The sequence below is a fragment of the Equus przewalskii genome, chromosome 31 (assembly GCF_037783145.1).
Source record: "Equus przewalskii isolate Varuska chromosome 31, EquPr2, whole genome shotgun sequence".
NCBI classification, from domain to species: domain Eukaryota; kingdom Metazoa; phylum Chordata; class Mammalia; order Perissodactyla; family Equidae; genus Equus; species Equus przewalskii.
Window position 1 is genome coordinate 4,260,014 of NC_091861.1, and position 21,796 is coordinate 4,281,809.

General features: G+C 39.5%; 1 protein-coding gene across 1 annotated transcript in view; it reads right to left on the reverse strand.

The window, feature by feature from the left end:
* Window positions 1-21,796, reverse strand: part of FMN2 (formin 2) — a 342,456-nt gene that overhangs the window by 97,378 nt on the left and 223,282 nt on the right. The window contains exon 14 of the mRNA XM_070602584.1: window positions 9,459-9,551. Coding sequence (XP_070458685.1) covers window positions 9,459-9,551 — 93 coding nt within the window. The remainder of the gene's footprint in view (window positions 1-9,458; window positions 9,552-21,796) is intronic.

Here is a 21,796-nt window from a genome sequence, read left to right on the forward strand (position 1 = left end):
TCAGTTCTCCCCAGGCTGATCTATAAACTCCACAATTATGACAAAATCCTAATTGATTTTTTTTGGTGGATCTTGACAACTTGATTCTAAAATTATAAAGAAGCATAACTAATAAGAGGCATAACTCTTCTAAAGAAAGTAGGAATCTAATCTTACCCCATTTCAAGTCTTATTAGAAGGCTACAGTAAATAAGACAGTGGGAGGTTTTCTTATGAGGATGAAGGATGGAAACAGGCCAATGCAGTAGCATACAGAAAACCCAGGAAAATAACACATACACATAAGACAGTGGTGGCACCTTATTTCAGTAGAGAAAAGATGGTCTATCCACTACATGGTACTAATTAACAGTATCTCCAGGCCAAAAAATGAAATTTGATTCTTTTCGCAGACCATACATAAAAATCAATCATATACATACACAAAAATCAGACAGATTGAAGGAATAAATATGACAGCAAACTATGACATTTTTATAGGAAAATATAGGATAATATCTTTATAAACCTGTAGTTGGGAAAGATTTCTTAAATCATGCAAAAAATTATACGCCATCAAGGAAAAGGTTGCTAAATATCACGACATAGAAATAAAAAACTTCTGTTTATCAGTTGTCAGCATAAGAAAAGTGAAAAGACAAGTCTCAAGTGGGAGAAGTGTTTGCAACAATTTAACCAGGTTTTAATATCCTGAATATATAAAGAATTCCTAATAATTCAGTAAGTAAACGACAGACAAATCAACCAAAAAAAGGTAAAAAAACAAGGAAGAGGAAACTATAAACATAGGAAAATATGCTACTTCTCACAAATAATAGGAAAATGCAAATTAAAATCTCAATAGACTACCATTTTAAACAATAAATTGGACCAAAAAAATTAAGTCTAAGAACCAAACACTGGGAAGGATTTGACACAACTGAACTCCGTTGGTAGAAGTGTAGATTGAAACTTAACTTTTTTAAACAATTTGGCTTTTCCTTAGAGGCTTAAGTCCACATAGCCTACAACCTAACCAAGTTTTTGCTCTTAGAGTTGTACCATAAAAAGAGACTATGCATATGAGTTGTGAACACAAATGTTCATATAAGCATTTTTCGTATTAGGTAAAAAAGGAAAGAACAAGAGAGAAATTGTGGTATATTATATTATTATAATGGAGTCAATATCAACAAAATAGAGCCATTATCCATAACCATGGAAGAATCTCAGGAACGATGTTCAACGGAGAAAAAAAGTCACAGGAGAGTACACTTATAATTCCATAAACACAAAGTATGTAAACTTGCAAAACTAAATAATAAATCGGTTATTTTAAGGGAAACTATAAAGAGGAAAACATGGAAATGATAAACACGAAATTCAGGATGGTGGCCATGTCTGGAGAGAACAGAGGCATAAGGCTGAGGAAGGGTAAACAGAAGAGCTGAACACATTGATTGTGTCCTATTCCTTGAGTGGGGTGTATATGGCTGTTCATTATAATACTTTAGATCTCATTTAGGTTATAATATATATAATATGTATCATATGACCTTATTTATGTTTATATATATATATATATATATAATATATAACATATATGGCTTTTAAATATACAATTGAATTTCATTACTCATGGGTTCTGTATTTGTGAATTTGCCCACTCACTAAAATTTATTTTAATTCCAAAATCAATGCTTGCAGCACTTTTATACCCAAGGACATGCGCAGAACAGTGGAAAATATGAGTTAACTGACACACTTTCCCAGCTGAGGTTGAAGAAGGCAATGATGCTCTGACTTCTTATTCTAGCTCTCGTATTGTAAATTTGTAGATTTTTCACATCGTTGTGGGTTTTGGATGATTTCTCTTTTTAAAATGGCCCCCAAGGCGTAGTACTGTTGTGCTGTCTATTGTTTCTAAGCGCAACAAGGCTGTGATGCGTCCTACAGAGAAAATATGTGCTAGATAAGCTTGGATCAGGCGTGAGTTATAGTGCTGTTGGCCATGAGTTCAATGTTGACGAATCACCAATATACGTTACATAAGGCGTCTTCAAACCTGAACACACATAAAACAAGGCTGCATACTGATTGATGATGAAAACGTGACCCGACTGGGACCAGAGGCCTGTGGGAACCCAACCCTCTACTTGCCCTCGGAGCAATGGTTCAGTACTCACTGATGCAGTGTTTGTGGTAACCTCATACAACACAATTATGGCAAACAGAGAGAGACTAAAGAATAATAAAATATACTTATTTTTATGTTACACATAAAATGGATATAAAACACACAAAATTTTATGTTGTATGTATGTGTGCATGTATATATACATACACACAAACATACATATACATGCTATGTCTCTATTATATATAAAATAAAACATAAATATGAAATATTTCATAATAAAAACGAAAAATCAAGGGGCAATGAACAACATGTAATGAATATAACCATGAGTGAACTATATAAATATAAATGTGTAGTACATATGCACATATACATGCTTATATATGTGCAAATGATCTGTGGAAGGACAGAAATGAAATCTAATGCCGGTTAAAATAGAGGAAAGAAATAGTAAGAAAACTTACATCCCATCATACACTCAAATTTTATAATAGATGCATGTATTATTTAAATATTATTTCCCTCATGCATTCATTAAACAATAAACAATGAGGCCAAAGTCCCTGTCTTGGACAACTACATGGGTGACATCACAACGACAGGGAACACAGGAAGGGTGGAGGAACTAAGGAGCCTGAGCTGAACTGATAAAGTCATTCCCTCATCCATTCTCCTATGAAATAAATATTTATTTGGAATCTATCATGTACTAGGTGCTGAGGATACAGCACGGAACACATTGTGGAGAGGTTTAGTATGAGGTGTCGGTGGGAGCGTCCAAGGAGAAATGTGCAGGAGGCAGTCGTTAGTAGATCCCATATGGAATCAATTCCCATCACTCCTCAGACGCTCTTTGATAATTTCTCATCCGCAGTCACAGAACAAATGATTGTGGCTGTTTTGAATCTAACACTTGGACAGAAGTGGTGATACAGACTATTCCTCTTTTCAGAAGAATCACTTCAAATTCACACTTCTTGAATGACAGGAAGGGTACAATGGAATGCAAATGGAACCATCATTCATCAATGCATCAAAGGAGAGGGCTTTGTCTATCTGGTGCAAGGTTTCAGCAGGCATATCCCACGAACACGGAAGTGTCCCCATTTTCTAGTTCTGATATTGATGACTTTTCTGTTTCTGTTTTGTTTTGCTTTGCTTTTAAAGATTGGCACCTGAGCTAACAATTGTTGCCAATCTTCTTCTTTTTCTTTTAATTCTTCTCCCCAAAGCCCCCCAGTACATAGTTGTAGATTCTAGTTGTGAGTGTCTCTGGTTGTGCTATGTGGGACGCCACCTCAGAGTGGCCTAATGAGCAGTGCCTTGTCCGCGCCCAGGATCCGAACCGGCAAAGCCCTGGGCTGCCGAAGCAGAGTGCACGGACTTAACCATTTGGTCACGGGACCAGTCCCTGATGACTTTTATGTTTAACTGAATATCTTACAGAGGATTTCATCCGCGTTATGGTTTCCACCACCTGACATTACACAACCTATCCACTACCTCTTGGAGTCCCTGATTATATCATAACAATTTTTAGGTTAAAAGCGAATACAGCTCCAGCTTCTTACACAAGGTCTTGGCTCCAGCATGGCTTTGCCGTCTATTGTGTGATTCTAGTCAAGGACGGAACCCCCTGAGCCTTTGTTTCCTTGTCGTAAAACGGGGACAACACTGGTGGTCAGACGTCCTCAAGAGTTATGAAACTAAAATCACGTGGCATATAAAGGGCGTTGGCTAATTCTTTAGCACAACAGAAACAGTATTAATGCTTAATATAGCTATTATTGCTATCATATAGATAATAAATAAAAAGTTGTTTCTTAAAAGGCAGTTATGTTTCTTTTTCAATTTTAAGAGGTCAGTGAAAGAAGATTACTTCAAAAAATCAAATTCATCTTATCTTTTTATCATCACTAAAAAACATTCTCATTATATTTTCAGAAAAAGAAAAAAACCAATGCCAAACATGCTCACCTCGAATATGCAGCATGGCAAACAGGGCACCACGGGTACTATTTCTGATAGAAGATACTTCTGGCAGATTTCTCAGTCTCTGGGACAGTCAATACCCACTGCTTTCACCATCTCTTCATTCTCAAGCATAGAATTACCAATACTAAAAATTGTATAATTAAGAGTTGGGTTTCAATACCCTTTTAATTATAAGCATGCGATTACAGACTTACGAATTTTCATCTTGGTTCTACTCCTCTAGTTCAGCTACAATTTATACTTTGTAGTAAGGAAGAAACGTTTGGGAAAAGACGGGTGGAGGTATAGAGTGAGGGTGACGAAAAATCTCATTAGCCATTTCTGATTTATAAAATCACGATAGAGACTTCATTTCATAGCAAAGAGAGAAACTACTTTTTTATTTTAATTTGCCATTTACTCAAAAAACAGTTGAGCTTAAGTTTTAAAATATACACTTATCAAAATATATCATATGAGCAAAAAGGCTGTAAAGGCCAACAGCAGAGCTCCTACTTCTTTCCCAGTGACCTCAACATGCAGACACATAAAAAGGCAACCCATTGCATCTACACTCCTTGATAGCTCAGCAATATGGTTTTCATATGCACACTTTGCCGAAAATACAACCTGAATTCAAAAAGAAAGAGGTAAAAGAAAAAGTTCTGAGTTCTGAGAGAAATATTAGCTAAGCATGAGATTCCCCAGTGATTTCATTTATCTCTTCTTCCTTACCTCGTATGTTCTGCTACTTAAAAAAAAAAAGAGGCACAAAAGAAAATTTTACAAAAACTGCAGACAAATGCTGAATCTGGAGATTCCCAATTAGTTTTCTTCATAACACATGTACAAAAATAAAATCATCACATATGTTGGCACAGATTACAGATAAGCTAAATTATAGTAACTTTGATGAAACAGCTAAGTCAAACACGCGTGCATCATTACAGTTGTCCCGCAATAACTTTTAAAAGTTCTTGCAGAGTTGTGCCCCTCTACTTTCTCACTTCTCTTAAATGTTATGTAAAAGCTCAGAAAATTGGTTTCTGCCCAAGCTCATCAAAGAAAAATGTTCCATCCAGGAACATGGACCACTATGATCATGCCCTCCTTTCTTAAACGCTTCATAGCTCTGGCTTCCATCAGAACAGCCTCTCTTGGTTTTCTTTCTACCTATCTGACTCATACCTGATGGGGCTTCTCTTGCTCCGCCCATCCTATAAATGTATTCTCCTCCAGGATTCGATGCCTGGGTCTGTTTTTCTTATCTTCCTAGGTGACCACATCCACTCAATGATCACCTTGCTGTGATGTCCAATCCTCCATCTCAGCTCTCTCTCCCATGTCCAATGTATATATCCACCTGCTCACCGGATAAATCCACCTGTGTGTCCATTTATAGGTGATCATGCTATCCATTCAAATCTTTTCCTATTTTTACGCTCTCTATCCCAGTGAGTAACACCACGACTCACCCAGCCACTCAAACCTGAAATCTGGACCCTTATCCATCACCTCTATGTCCATTTGGTCACTAAGAAATTTCTGTTCTATTTATTATCCCTCAAATCTATCTTCTCTTCAGCACCAGCACCACTTCCTTAGGGTACACTGCTAGAGAAATGAGGAGCCCCTGCTCTAACAATCTTATAAAAGGTCTCCTGCCTCCAAGTCTGACTTGCCTCAATTGAGCCCTTCCATGTTGCTGCCAGTGTAACCTCTCAAATCTTTAAACCTCTGTTCCCCAAGGCTTCTGGATGAAGCCTGGGTTCCTCAGCCAGGTTTGGAGATGTGGTGGTGGGTAAGCAGGGAGCTTCCATTTGCTCACCACAGTATGAGGTGAGGTTATCATTAAGGTCATGGGTAAGCGGAACAGGAAGACTGTGGAGGTTTCAGAGGAGAAGAGATGAACAAATCTCAGAAACGGAGAGAGCTAAATTGCAAGGGAAACCTCACAGCATTGCTGAGTAGAAATGAGTTCCAACAGCAAGTCTGTGGTAATGCCTTTAAGGAGACACCACTCAGTGTTGTTGTAAGGACCTGATCTCCCCCCTACAAAAAAAGGGAAGCTACTCTAGTGCAAGTATGGAGACAGAAAGAGACAGGCTTAGTGAGGGTTGTGGGGCTTCCGCCTGGTGAACAAGACAGCGTATGCTATGTGCATTGCTCTGGGCCGAGGGCTACAGTGAGAAGCAAAGCAAAGCTGCCCTCTTAATGGAGCTCACATGGTTGAGGGACAAATAAATAACACAACTGCAGAGAGTGGTAAGTGTCATAAAGACCATAAAGCTGGGGGAAGTCAGAACATTGTTTATTAATATATTCTCCAGTCTCCCAAGCACGGTAGACAGCTGCACCATTACAAACAATGAATGCCAGTGGGACTCAATTCTCCAAGTCTGCTTATTTTAGAGCAGAAGTAAGGGACATTCCCAAGGAAGAGGTGTTTAAGCAGAGACCACGCAATCTTGGCTGGAGTAGAACTGGGAAGACGGAGTGAAAGAGCAGGCGCGACAACGGATTCCAGGGTTAGACGAAATCTAGTGACTGCTAGAGTGTGGTCCACACACCACGCAAGAGCTGAACCACAAGGATAAGAGATGCTTCTAGTATGTCGTGGGAGCAAATGAAATAACAATATTTGGCCAGTATTGGGTATATTCTCTTGAACTGTTTGAGAGAGACTTTAGATTTTGAAAATGAGGCACAATAAAGAAGACTTTGATGCGATATATAAAAACATGAATATGCCTATATAAGGTAATCTGAGCACAGAGGTTAACGCAAGAATACTATTTTATTATTGACAAAAACCTAATTATCGCAAAGATTTGGCATATATTATTTGTACTAAGGTGGTATGTATGTTTTTTAGTGCATAAATTTAATTTTAGAATTTTGTCCTAATAATGAGAGGAAATATGGGGCAAAAATTGATTACAATCTTAAAAATCTATCTTAACAGAAACATTATTTGAAACGCCTTGTTTTCACTATATGTCACTGGACATAGGCTCATGAGCAATCATATTTAAAGCTGGACTATGTTTCTTCCGCATTGTTGACACACTTGACCTACACAAGTTTTTCTAAAGGATTTTCTGTTGTCATCATCTGCCTTCCAAATAATGTGGAATGTCAGATCCGTTAAGACACACACATTTTCGTGTTTACTGCCCTAACTCAGCACCCAGAAGAATGCCTGGGCAAACAGGAGGCATTCAAAAGCTTTTTTTAGTGAACATATAGAACACTGGAGTAGACCAGGGAATAATAGAAATGTGACTGAAAGTGCTGGAAGAAGAGCCGTAAAGAAAGACTCATATAATTGGGGTTATTTAACCCAATGGCAAAAAGGTGAGGCATTTCATGCCGATAAGAAAATATGGGTTATGTTATTAGCCACATAACATTTATGATTTCATTTAACAGAGAGAAGTATAAGAATTGCTAATATATGAATATCATAATAAGGGGGTTAAAAAAGATCTTCCTGGAAGATCATTAAATTGGAAGAGATACTTATCTATTTAAGTATGACTGAGCAATCGTGTCTTCCATACAAGTGAAGTGCTAGACAAAGCCTGAAGGCCTCTACCCACCCTCTGAACCATCATAAATGATTACCAAAGACAGCAGACACGGTTGACGACGTGTGGTTCCTAAGCATCATGCCTAAATCCCACCTGGGCTGCACAACCTAACTTAGCTATTCATTCAGAAACTGACTAAGACACAGTCATAAAGAAAGTCTCAATGCCTGCACAAAATACAGATTCAGAATTTATATAATAAATCACACACAACGTGAACAACAATATGAGTCACACTCGTCAACATTTTCATGTGAAATCCAGCAAACTGTTTAACTTCTTTTTGGAATGAGTCACAGAATTAAAGACTTCTTTCTTCCCATAAGCAAAAAAACAATATTCCATCCTTTCACCTATATAGTTTTCTAAAATTACACCTTCTTGATCCTAAAACCCCAATGGATGGAAAAAGCAAGACTCATTTTTATCCACCATTAGGAGCGGAGGGAGCTTCAGGATCCTCTAACATGTAACTCTAGCACTATGATTTCCATCAAAGGACCATTTAGGGATCAATGAGCAGATTTTCCACTCTAAGTCACGAGGACTTGAGAATTTGGAAATGAAAATCACTTTGATTTATGATTCTTCTCAAAGTTCTGTTTCAATTTCATGATTATATTAAATGATTAAATAGTATTTTCCCGTCTACAAAAAAAGCTGTGCCTAATGTTTAATCAAATCCCAGCATGACTCATTCATTGTAAATCATCATTATCGACGCCTGAACAACCTCTGAAACCCACAGCCTAATACCCAGAGGGTGGAGCGAGGCCTCAGAGCACCACCTGCCTCAGTGTCATGCCACGTGAGCCTCTAGGAGAATTCCTGCGGCAGCAAGAACGTCCCCAGAGCACGGCACAGCACGGCACAGCACGAGTCTGCTCTTCAGAAAAGACCAACGTTCCAGACGTGAGATGTTTTGAGTAGCGAATGTTCTGATATAATCGTAACTTTCAGTGATTTCAAACAGCTAGACTTCTCCTCTTTAAAAAATACCTTGTGAAATTTTCCATCCCTGCTTAGCTCATAGGAACATAGGAAGAGTCGATAAGCTAATATTTATAAAGTTTTTAAGCTCTCTGGAAAAAACCATCTTAAATACCCAGAGGTATTTATACGTCCTATAGAAAAATAGCATATAATGTTTTGAAGATCTGAAAACATCAATATAATTTGGTGTTGGGCACAACGTTTTGACAAATCAAATACCAGGTTGAACTAAGTCATAAGCATAGATAAAACTTAGAAGAATATCTCATTTTTTACTGCAAAAAGCATAACATTTTTATTGTCTTTATAAATGTGTGCTATTTTAACCAGTATCTATTGTATTTGCTGTCATTAAAAAATATAATAATAATGAGCATTATCCACAAAATAGGATATTAAGGAAATTGCTAGTCTCTTAAAACTGTGTAACTCATGATTAAATACAACTTGTTTTGGGGGCCACCCAGTGGCATAGTGGCTGCCTTTGCAGCTTTGCTTTTGCAGCCTGGAGTTTGTGGGTTCAGATCCCCAGCATGGACCTACACACTGCTCATCAAACCATGCTGTGGTGGCATCCCACATATAAAATAGAGGAAGACAGGCACAGATGTTAGTTCAGGGCCAATCTTCCTCAGCAAAAAAAAAAAATAAAATAGAATACAATTTGTTTTTCTGTGATGTCAAAATAATCCCCTTTAAGCCAATGTGTATTTTACAAAATACCTTCTACCTTTCTGCTGAAAAGGGAGGGAAAGCAAACATATTGCTTCAGAATTTACCTTGAATGATGAATTGCTCCATGTTTTCTTTAAAAGGCTGGATGTGCTCTTTCGAGGACGCCTGGTACACTTTCCCCGCTTCAATCTCACAGGCTGAAATCAGACAAAGACATTGTTTAGAACATCACACTGTTAACAGAGTATTAAGACAACTTTTAAAGCATATTAATTAATGTTAGAAAATCCTGTTAACATTCTTAATTCTTATTATAATCATATTTCATGTTCTACACATATTTTGGAAACATCTGAGTACTGACAGGAGAAGCCTATGACCCAGGCTTCGCTTTAGGGGCTTATAAAAACAAATTCTTCAGAATCTATCATCTCAGTTTGGTCACTTCCAAACTGTGTCAACTTGGACAAGTTACTTGACCTCTCAGCTCATCCCTCTGGAGAAGGGGCATGACCCTGAGCTGCCCGCTCAGCGCTGTGATGAGGGTCAGAGCAGTGAAGAGATGCCCGGTATTCGACTAGAGCCTGGCACACGGTGAAGCCGCATGGAAGTACTTCCTGTCATCATCATCACTGTTGTCAACTGACTTCTATACAAGTTTATCCCCAATTAAAGTGCAAACTTCTGAAACATAACAAGTAACAACTTTGGTGGAAATGTTACTATAACTCCATAATTATTGGTTGCATCTACTACATGGCAGATGTTTTTTATCTATATTTAACTTAATATTTAGAATAAGTTAGTAAAGTAGATATTATTACCCCATTTCACAGCTAAGGAAATTAAGGCTCAAAGAGGGCACTCATTGGCTCAAGGTGCCATGGATGATAAGCAGCAGATCCCTAACTGAACTCCTGACCTCACTCCACAGGTTATACTCTTCCCTTGTCTGTGCCATCGTCAATGCCTCAGCAGTCTTCAGATCCCACTCGGGTTAACCAAGAAGTATTTCTAAGAACGTTTCTAAAGAAACCTCTGTCACTACAGTGAAAGTGAGAAACCTAAGCCCAAAAGGAAATAATTCAAAATTGAAAAGCACATATTTGAAAGACAAAACTTAGGACAGATAAATGTCTATCTTAGGAAAACATACCCTCACTACAACTCTTAAGGCAAGTGGCCAGTTCTTCAAGGAGGCTTTGTAATTGTACTCGAAAACGTTCTCTTTCTCTTCTAAAGCTGTATTTTCCTTTTCCTTCCCCTCCAGATCATTAGCTTGTCTGAGCATGAGAATACAGGAGGGCTGCGTTGTTAGCACACATCCTCCCCTCAAAGGTAAAAGGCAATGGGATGCAGTAATCGTTAAGACCAGTTATGCACCTCTAGGGTTCTCTGCTCATTTCTCCCGCACTCCTCACTTCCGCCTGAGCAATCTCTCGTGTGCTGGCGACTGTCCAGCACAGGTATCTTGTAGCTTCAGGCTCCTACAGGAAACCTCCTCAGATCTCAGGCACTCAGTATCTACAGTACCGAACTCATCAGCCTTCTCTAGGTCGGCCACCTCCCTTACTCTGTTCTCCTTGGTGGTACCACCATCTAACCCAAATGACTCCAACCAAAGCAGGAGTGTTATTCTTGACTCTCTCTCCTTAGCCCGGAATCCTGCTGACGTTACCTCCTAAATGCTTCTCAAGTCTGCCTGTCCTCTCCATTCTTGCTCTATTCTGACGCAAATGTCCTCATCTTTCTACCTGGGCTACTGTGACAACCTCTTACCTGGGCTTCGTGCCTCCTGTCCTCCACAGACCCCCTGCTCCTTCTCACAGCTGAAAAAGCCACCCTGAAGAGACCTCACCAATCCCCCAGTTTCACAACCACACCCTGAAGAGAGGAGCAATTCAAAAGCCTACCATATGAAGCACAGACTGTGCCCAATCCAGGCCTGGCCAAACTTTCAAACCATACACCTCCACTCCTCATATTTTCTGCAGACTCTGCAAGTTCTCATCTCCATACCCTTGCTCACCTTGGCCGCTCTGCTCAGAATGCTTCTGGCCTTCCCCCCGCCATTTAACTCACCCATTCCCACTAGCACTTCATAACGTCAGCTGGGTGTCACTGCTCCTAACAAGCATTCCTTCACCTCCCTACAGTCCCTGCTCTCTTCCACTCCCTGCCAGCTGCCTCCAGGTGGACTGAGTGTCCCTCCTCTGTGATCCTACAGCATCTTCTGCACAGAGAATTAAAGCTATTACTTATTGAGTACTTTTTATGTGCCCAGGACTGTTTCTAAACACTTGACATGTGTTCTCCCATTCATTCCTCAAAAAACCTTTTGAAATAGATTAGCAATATACTTGCTTTATGTCAGAGAAAAGTGAAATAAAAAGAGACTGCCCAAATTTACACAGTTCATAAGGTGGGATTTAACATCGGCTTCCACACTGTGTTCAGGTTATTAGCGACTGTGTCTATCCTGCCCACCAGCCTGAGCTCCTTGGAGAGGAAACCTGGTGCCCATTTGTATTCTTAGGGCCTGACATAAGCAACAAATTGTTGGACGGCTTAAACAACTCCTGACGTAGAAATAACTCTGGATTTTGAAATCTAGCAGACAGCATTTAAATTCCAGTTCACTCGTCCACTGAATGAGCCTAGTGATTCAGACCTTAGTTTCCTCATCTGACAGTGGATTTAAGAAAATGTCTCTCTAACATCAGCATGACTATTAGCCAAAATGGGTCGAAAATTCCTGAAATTGAACTTAGGATAAATAAGTAGGGGCACTAAAAATAGTGGCTCTTGCTGCTCTTGTTTTTATAAGACCAGGTATAATTGAGCTTGGAGAAGCCTACGGTGAACTATCACATCTGCTGTGAAAGTGTGGTCCCAGGGACGAGAGGGTACAAACTTGCTCTATGCTGATTCCAAGGAAGGAAGCAGCTAAGTGGGAGAGAGATTTGGGTTCTGAGTGAAGGGGCAGGCTCGCGAGCGGGCAGCTCCTACAAGGAAGGGCCAGCCCTGTGGGGCGGGCAGCACTGCATCACCGGCACTATCCAGAGACAGAGGGCTGCCTGTCGCGACGTGGTGAAAGAGACAGGTCTCATGAGAAGGTGCTTGTAGTCAGCCTCCTATGGGCTGTGTCACTTAGGACAGCCCCAAGTAGCCGGAAATTCTGCATTCTTTAATGTCTCTAGACGTAGAATAAGGACAAACTTGACAATGTCATAATTTCAGGAGTTTTCTAAAAGGATATAAATTAGGATTCTGTATCTAAGAGGAACAAGCTGCATCATTTAAAGGAGATGGGGTACAAATTTATCAGCCCTTCTAATCATTCAGTGAGTGATTTCTGGCAAAATCACATGAAGAGATGTTCTCAAAGCCCTCTGGGCAGGTTCTAACTGCCAATCCATCTACTCGCGCACGACCCAGATACTCACTGACCACCTCCTGCTCAGGGGACCGTTGTAGGCACGGTGACTACGCCCATGGAGAGAACTGTGTGACAAAAGCTCTGTCCTCAGGGAGCTTGCCTTCCTCTGAACCATACGGTCTTTAAGGAGTTATTTTTCAATCTCAATGAGAATAGTGAAATATTAATAGCCTGGAGTCTAATAGCTCAGGCCGCCCGGAGAAAAAAGAAAAAGAATCCAGTCTTTCACCTGCTCTGATTTTCAAGACTCAAAAGCCTGAGGTGAGGAAGATGAACAGTCTGACTCTTAGTCACAATTCCATTTGCCATTTTCTATTAGAAAATGTAAAATAGTAACAACTGTCTTTTTCTTTATGCCACTGTTCTCTGTCTAGGGAGTGCAGGAACACTAACAAGAGGACCCTGCGGAGGTCAATCTAATGGGTCTGGGGCCTTAAAGGGGGTTTCATTCGCTGGGAGAGCAGAGTCAGATCAGAGACTAACCAGGACAAAGTCTTCTGAAATGTGCCAAAATTTCTGTGGGTCTCCATTTTTACTCAGTAACTTTTAAACAACAGAATATATAACAGATAAGAAGAAAAGGTATAATAAAAAATTTAAAAACTGAGGGGAAATTATATTTTAACTTTCACTTAATTTTCTAAATGACCTTGAATATGAATTGTACTCTTAATGTAAAATAAGCAAAAACTATTGTTTCTATTTCTTCTATCTTTTCCCCTTCGCGTATAGTACGTTTTCCTGTACACAGTGGGCACCAGATAGAATTTTAGGTCTAGAAAAATTCTAAGGTCATTTACTGGCAACCTCATCTCATATCCAGTCCTCCTTCCAGAAGGCCACAGAAATTGCTGGCCAAGTATCTCAGTGTTTCCAGTGATGTCCATTCATTTCTCTTCCAGGCAGCTTTTTCCTTAATGAGCTGGTCTAATCATTAGAATTCTCAACTATATACTGAGCAGGAATCTCTCTTTACCATGTACCCCTATGGAATGATACACCTGCAGTTTCCTTTAAAATATTCCAGGTATACTCACATAATTACTTGTGTAATTAAAAGCAAGTAAAAAGATTTTAAGTCCAACATAGATAGCTCAGGTCTTCAGTGAGTCACAAAAGAATTGCACTCTCTTTGAGGATAGAGGAGGACCCTCACCTCCCATCATTCTCCATTTACTCTGTCCACGCTGCTTCCAGACTTAGAACATTCCCCGGCTGGCAACGGGCATTCAGCAATTACCTGTGCCTTCAATTACCTGAGCCCCAGCTGCCTCAACTAGAAATTGAGATGATAAAGGCAGTGCACTTGAGTGCTGAGCACCCAGCTGCTAAGATGCTCTCAAACAATGACAGCCACTAATGATGTCATCTCACTGCATTTATTTGTTTATGTATCTCGGTCTCTGACTATACTCTGCATTCCCTGAAGTCAAGCACTGTCCTACTCACCTCTGTGTGCCTAGTGTCTCAAATACAGAGGAAGCACTAACGCCTCGTGTGAAAAAAGGACTTTCAACTATGCCGATGATGCTGACTCTCCTTAACCTGGATATTAGGCCTCCAGGGGGGCTCATTTATGCAAAGCGCACCAAAACCCAAATCCAAATTCCCAAGCTCCCCATCGTGATACACAATCTGTACAAATGTTTGTGAGTGGCCGTTGCTTTAGTTATTCACTATATTGAGAAGGAAGGGTCTGTGGATAACTATAAAAATGAAATGCCAAGTTCTAGAGTTCATATATACTTATACACATGCAATTCTTACACACATTCTAATATATTCATTAACGCATATGAATATGTTCAATGTGACAGGGAATACAGAAAGACCTTTGTAAGACTGGACTCCACTCTTAACTGTAGCGCATCACGGTGCGTAACATATCATCTTGGCTATTACTTATCATCTTCAAAACTGGTATGTGACTATGTAAATTTTTAACAAAATACCAAGCACTACAATCTTACAAACTCGAAGGGTCATTTAGAAACCTTATTAAAAACATAACAAAGATAGAGTTCTTGGAAAACTTCCATTACAGTCAAATCCAAATATTAAAGAAACATTTGCTAAAGGCTGTTGGCATAACTGAGTAATTCCAATCACGTCGGCTTTTGTTTAATTTAAAGACCTTTCTAATCCAAAACGATTTTGTATTGTGTTAAAGAACTAATATTGGAAAGTATGAGTTAGGCTTCCAAATACAAAGGAAAACCCAGCCAGAGGGCAGGAAGAACAAAAATCACTCAGATATTCCCTTGGAAAATGGGTTCAATACACTAATGCCATTCACTGACTGGCACGTTTGGGGGGACAGAGCAGACACCACCTTATCGCTGTCAGATGAAAGCAAGAACACTGCACGCCACTCTCTGAAATGGAGCATGACCATGAGGAGGCTGGGGTTTTTTTTTTTAGGAAATTGAAATATTCCAGCTGTAGCTTATACAAATCTCCAAGTTCAATCAATGTTAATCAGTTTAAAGTCACTGCTTTTCTGTGAGCTTCCACAAGGTCACTGGCATCCACAAACCCGCTTCAGCAAGTTTGAAGGAAGTCACACAACAGACACAAAGGGCAAGAAACAAAGTTGATTAGATCAGAAATTCTTTCTTCCAAGACCAAATTGTTTCCCATGTAAGCCTGCTTTGTATGTTACTCTGAGTTCATTTTCAGGAAACAGAAACCATTCTAGCTACTTAAAGCAGATCCGTGCAGCCAATAAGATGCTCATAAAATAATTATAGGAGCAGAGACATCGGGCTCTACACTCAGTCTCCAGGAAAACTCCCAGAACAGGACTGCAGAACTGTCCTTCCAGAAGCTGCTATCTATGCCACAGTCAAGATGCAAGCCGCGTGGCGAGGACAGCTGGAGACTTTAAGGAAGGCACAGATCCAAGAAATATTCAGAAGGTAAAATTAGCAGAGCTTGGCAATTGACTAGAATGCAAGTAGGTGGTCCTTCATCATGTAAGTGGTACTTAAAGAAGAGGCAAACTCTAGAATCAACCAGGAAGCCTTTTCAGAATCTACCTGCCGAGGCTCCCATCCAAGCCATTTTGAAAAGTAATCTCCAAGGATAAGATGCATAAGAAAAGTTCAAACAGTGATCCTAATGTGCACTGCTGAGTGAGGCACGGAGGGGAACAAAGGATACCAACTGGATCTATAGCTTGGGGGCTGGGGGATGGAGAAGGCAGGAGGAAGAGTAGCTTTCAGAGGGAAGAAGATGAATTTGGTTTTGTTGTTTTGTGCTGAGGAAGATTCACCCTGAGCTAACATTTGTTGCCAATCTTCCTGTATTTTGTACGTGAGCCACCATCATAGCATGGCCACTGATAGATGAGTGGTGCAGGTACACGTCAGGGAACCAAACCCAGGCTGCCAAAGCGGAGTGCACCAAACTTAACCACTAGGCTACTGGGGCTGGCCCAAAATGAATTTGGTTTTTAAGAACTTACTGGGTTTTAAGATGCCATTGGAATATCCAAGTGTATTTTCCAGCAAGTGGTTGGGTGTATGAGTTTGCAAATCAGAGTGATAATGTAAGATCTCCTGAAAAAAGCTGTACAATGAGAAGAAGACCGGGGCAAGGTTGAATACCTGAAGAATACCACCTTTCATGAAAAAGCAGAGAAAGAAAAGGCCATGAAGAAAGAAGGCAAATGGAACTGTCAGACATTATAAGGAGAATCAGAAGTGAGTGGGGCTAATGAAGCTAACAGGCCAGTGAGTCATAAAGAGTGAGTCGAAAGCAAGAGAGACATCAGATAAGATAAAGGTTGAAATAAAATGTCCGCTCAATTTGGCATAGAGTGACGACAGTTTCAGTAATGCTAGGGACAAAGATGAACTGTAATGGAGCAAGGAGGGAATGGGAAGTAATAAATCAAAGAACCTAGGAGTAGACCAGAAATCTGTTACCATCTTGGCCAATTAGTACAAGTATCTCAGAACAGCTGCCTAGCAAAGGGGTGCTGTGGGCCATGGGAAGAATGATGAATAAACAAGTACAAATCCTTTACAGCTTCTGGAAAATACTCCAAATAGCCTAGTCTTGCCAACAGAGGAGCAGTAGATCCAGCTGCATATTGAGAGAAGTATATTATTGACGTGGATCATTCTAGTCTAAAGATGGATGTCAGAAAAATCCAAACCCTAACAATTAAGAGTCCATAGATTAATGTCGAAACAGTTCCTTATCATCTAAACGTAACAAAAGAAAAGAGAGAGATCACACACAAACTAACCCCACCGCACCTTAGTTTGGACACGGCAGACTTAGCTATATGGCCAGCGGAATAAATTATGTTCACTCTGAGTTCACCAGTTTATATCTCAAAACGAAGCTAAACAAAACTGAATGGTTTGATAAGTATACTCATCAACAGAAGGGATTTTGAGAGTGAACACTGTTTTAAATTGAAATAAATGAAAGAGAAATATATGAACACACAGTTTTGCTGCTGTAATCAGTCCTATGAGAGGAATTAGCAACTTTTTTTGTCACCCACTCTACACAAGTGACTGGGTTCAAACGTGATGTACTTCCACAGACAAACCTAGTCTGTGAGCTACAAACGGATAAACCATCATAGCTGTGACCTTCAAAAAGGTACCAGCCTCTTTGTGACTCAGGTTCGTCATCTGTGGTACACAACAACGGAGCCTGCCTCCTGCAGTGGTTCCAAGGAAGAAGTCAGTTACTGAGTGTGCAGCACTTGGAACAGAGCCTGGCACACAACAAGGGCTGTGTGAGTTCGAACCATTATTACTGTCGTTGTTCTCAGTACTTTGTCAGCAGTAGGAGCAAACAGATAGGCAGTATCCCTCAGGGCCAAGAGCATGGACGCTGGACCCTGGGTTTGCATCCTGGTCTTGCACTCACTAGTCGTGTGTATTTGGCCACGTAAGTATACTCTCTATGCCTCAGTTTTCACATCTGTAATATGGGGATAATAACAGTGTCCACTTCATAGGGATGTGAAGATCAAATGATCTTATGTACGTAAAATACACAGCACAGAGCCTGATACATAGCAGGAGGAACACAGCGTTTGCTACAATGAGTGCTACTACACAACGACCACCACTGTACAAGACCAGAGCTACAACTTTGAATACACAACAAGGACATGGAGACCTCATCTCTAAATCTCAAACAGCATGGCAGGCAAGGCTTCAGACTGTGAGAACGACATTTCCAGGGGGACAACCTAGGATGAGTTAGAATTTTTTTCTAACATATTCTTTACTAGTAGTAACTAATTCCTTCTGACCTATCCCACACTTGATTAACACAGACATAATAATCAATGATGACACACCACGTGTTGATACTGTCAATGACACTGGCTGTACCAGAGGATCCCTCCAGGTCCCTGTGACACATTTGTTGCTCCTCAGTTTATCTGCGTGTTCAGAAAGAGGAGGAGCCATACTCCACAGTCAGTTAAGATCTGAGTCTGCACGTGACATGAGCAAGTTCTCCAAGTTGGTTACCGGTAGGTCAAAGTATAAATATGCACAAACAGCAAGTGCATAACTGATGGCAATAGACTTTCTTTCCACATTTGGTCTTGTGACATGCAAAAAGCTAACATTTACTTATTATCATAAACAATATCATAGTGGTCATTTAGATCATTTAAATGGATTTACTCTATTAGTAAGGGTGGTCCAAAATGAAATTACAATAATTCTAAATTACTCATTAGACATAGCTGGTATCTATGTAAACAGTGTAATTTCATATAACAAAACTCTACAGTTCACACTCTGCAAGCCTCAGGAGGAGACCCTGGTGCTGGTTCATTCAGCTTCAGCCTTGAACACACTATGATTCCGAAGTGTCATGACGGTTGTAAGAGATGAAGTCACGAAAATTAAATACCAGGCAGTTAGTTACAGTTCTGAGTCTGGAGGCCTGCACGTGAACATCTCCAGCAACCGGGGGCTCCTACTTTAAAGGTCAGCCTCCTATTGTTTCAGCTCCCATCTTTAGACAGTCCATAAAGAACTGAATTTTACCTACCTCCAACCATACATACTGACCTTATTTTTGTGCTCTGGGACAAGACAGAAGGAGTCAAATCTTAGGGTAGCAAAATTTTAAATATCAATTCTGATCATGTAATAGTGGGTCCTGGAAGTTTGTTCTGCAAAAGGATTTTGAAGAGTCAGCATCTAACTCCACAGAGAAGACCAGCTTTAAACTGACGTTTGCCACAGGCTTAAAGGAGGCAGTGAGGATAGCCTTACACATATTTGAAAATGATTCTGTCTACCTTCATTTTGACTTTAAAATATCAACTCCTTCTACTTTACTCCCCATGGGCTGAAAAAATGGATTGATTCAGAACTGCAAACCAACTGGTCTTCACTCAGACATTCAGAGATGGTTTTGGTGAGGAGCAAGAATACATGCACGCGATATTGCAAAGACTGGTGGAACAACTCTAAAGAATATGGGACGTAATGATCAACGATGATGCATCTTTTGGCAGTGTCCCATCTACCCAATGTTAGTGCATTTATGTGGACACAATTTTAAAAAGGATGTCAAATCAACATCCCACATAAGACACAGACCCACTCAAGTCTCTTAAGATTAAAACAAATGAGGCGATGATATTTCTGTTGTGATTTTCCCCAAATAGTTAGAAAGTGTTTTTATTTGGGTGAGGTTACATGTTTTAAAAATATATTCTTCCATTTTCTGAATATTTATCCTTTTTAACAAAGTCCACAATGCAAACAGAAAAAGGTAACAACTTTACAAATCATAATGCTCCCTGGAGATTTGGAGATTTGCTTTTACTTAACTTCAGAGGGCTGGCTATACACTCCCATTTAAAAAATATAGCTTGCCAAAATTTTCCTTTAGAGGTTAAATACACAAGATATTCACACCCTTCTGCCATTAGGGATCATGTATCACTTACAGTATGGGAAAAAAATTAAAAGGAAGTATCTACATAATCAAGAATGATCTGTGTGTATTTCCAGATCACTGTGCCTCTTCTGAATTGCAACCATCAGCAAACTAGTCAAAGAAAAGGTCATGGAATTTTGATACTCAACAGTAAACCTCTTTACATAAATCCATGTATAAATCAAACAATCTCTTAAAGATTTTTAATGTATTCTTCTAATTGTATTCCTTTAACGTACACTTCTTTTTGAATACATTAATGTGATAAATGATGACATAATGTGTCACTTACTGAAGACTATTTTCTACCGAAAAAAAAATGAACATCACTATTTCTAGCCAATCCCCTTTTCTAAATCATATTTTATTTCATAGGGACAATTTTTGATTTCTGAGAATAAACAAATTGTTAAATAAACATTACTAGCTCTTTTTTCATTAGAAAAGCAAAACAAATGGTAGAAATTTGCTGAAGTTCTGAGGATGACACCGAGGGAAAGGTATACTGGATTCTCCTCAGTTAATACTAAGTAATACCTCCATACTATATTAAAGATCAAATTAGCTTAAAATGGAATTAAAGCTATAACAAAATTTGTTTTAAAGAAATAGGTACACAAGAATGGCAAGTTTCAACTAATAAATAGAGAAGGAATAATGGAGTTAGAAGTCCTAATTGATGCTAAAACTAGTTGGTGAGACTTTGACGAGAAACAAGATATTTAAGTACTTTCAAAGAACCACCTCACAAATTACTAACTATGAAAGGAAGAACGTAACTGCGTAGCAGAGCAACCAGAAGATAGCACCTGAGCAAGGGGAGCAGAGAGCCATCAACAGCAGTGACGAGACAGACAGACACCATGCAGATGGGACACATACCGCTTCTGCAGACAAACCCAAACAGAGGGACATCTACGACACAAGCAGCCTGTGCACTTCAAAAATGGTGCCATCGAGAAAGACAGAGACTAAGGAGCCGCTCTAGATTACAGAAGCCTGAGGAGAGCCGGCAGTGAAAGGCAATGTGTGATCTTGGATTGGGAAAAATGGGTCTAAAGAACACTTCTGAACATGGTCTATGGATTAGATATCAGCATTTATGTCAAACTTTCTGCATTTGATAATTATACTGTGTATATGTAAAAGGATGTCCAAGTTCTTAGAACACGCACACTAACGTATAAGGTTAAAGAGCATGATGTCTCTGACTTGCTGCTACATGGTTCAGGAGAAAAACTATGCACATCCACATATGTAGATACAAGCATGCATACATACGTGTCTACATATGGGGACAGGAGGGACGGAATGCCAGAGCAAGTGGGATAGCGCAAAAAAATAAGCAACTGATGGTCTAGCTAAAGAACATGCTAGAATTCTATGTGCTACTTTGCAATTTTTCTGTAAGGTTGAGTTATATCGAAATAAAAAGTTATAAACAAACAACAACAAAGAATAACAAGGCGTCCCAGTTGGCCTAACTTGGACTTTTAAGACCTGGGACTAGGCGCTTCTACACAATTCCTTGTTTAGACTTTAAGAACAGTCAAGCACGTCTCAGAGAGAGTGTCAAGCTCGCTTTTCCTTTACATCTGGCCGAAGGTTGAGTCTGAAGGTTCTATAGCTACAGTCACAGTATCTCTTTAACTGATGGTCTGATGGGCACATCAGGGTGACAAGCAAACACACTGGTAACAGTCACCAAGGACATATTTTTCAAGACAACTTACAAGCTCTACTTTTCCAAATAAGTAAAAATATTCAACTTTCCTAAGATAGTTGTAAAAAGTGACTACTTCATTGTTTTAAACCATATTTGAGATGATAGATGCAGCATCTTTCAATAAAATAATAAAAGTGACCTTATCACAAACTAACTTCCTTGTGATATTTCACATATGGTCCTAGAATTCTTCAAATAAGTCCATCCTTAACCACAGTATTTTCAAAAACTAACAAACTGCTCAAACATTTAGGATTTGTACAAATAAATTCTTTAAGATTACATTCTACGAACAAAATGCTATAATGCCTTCAGTATAAAAGTGATTTACATAAAAC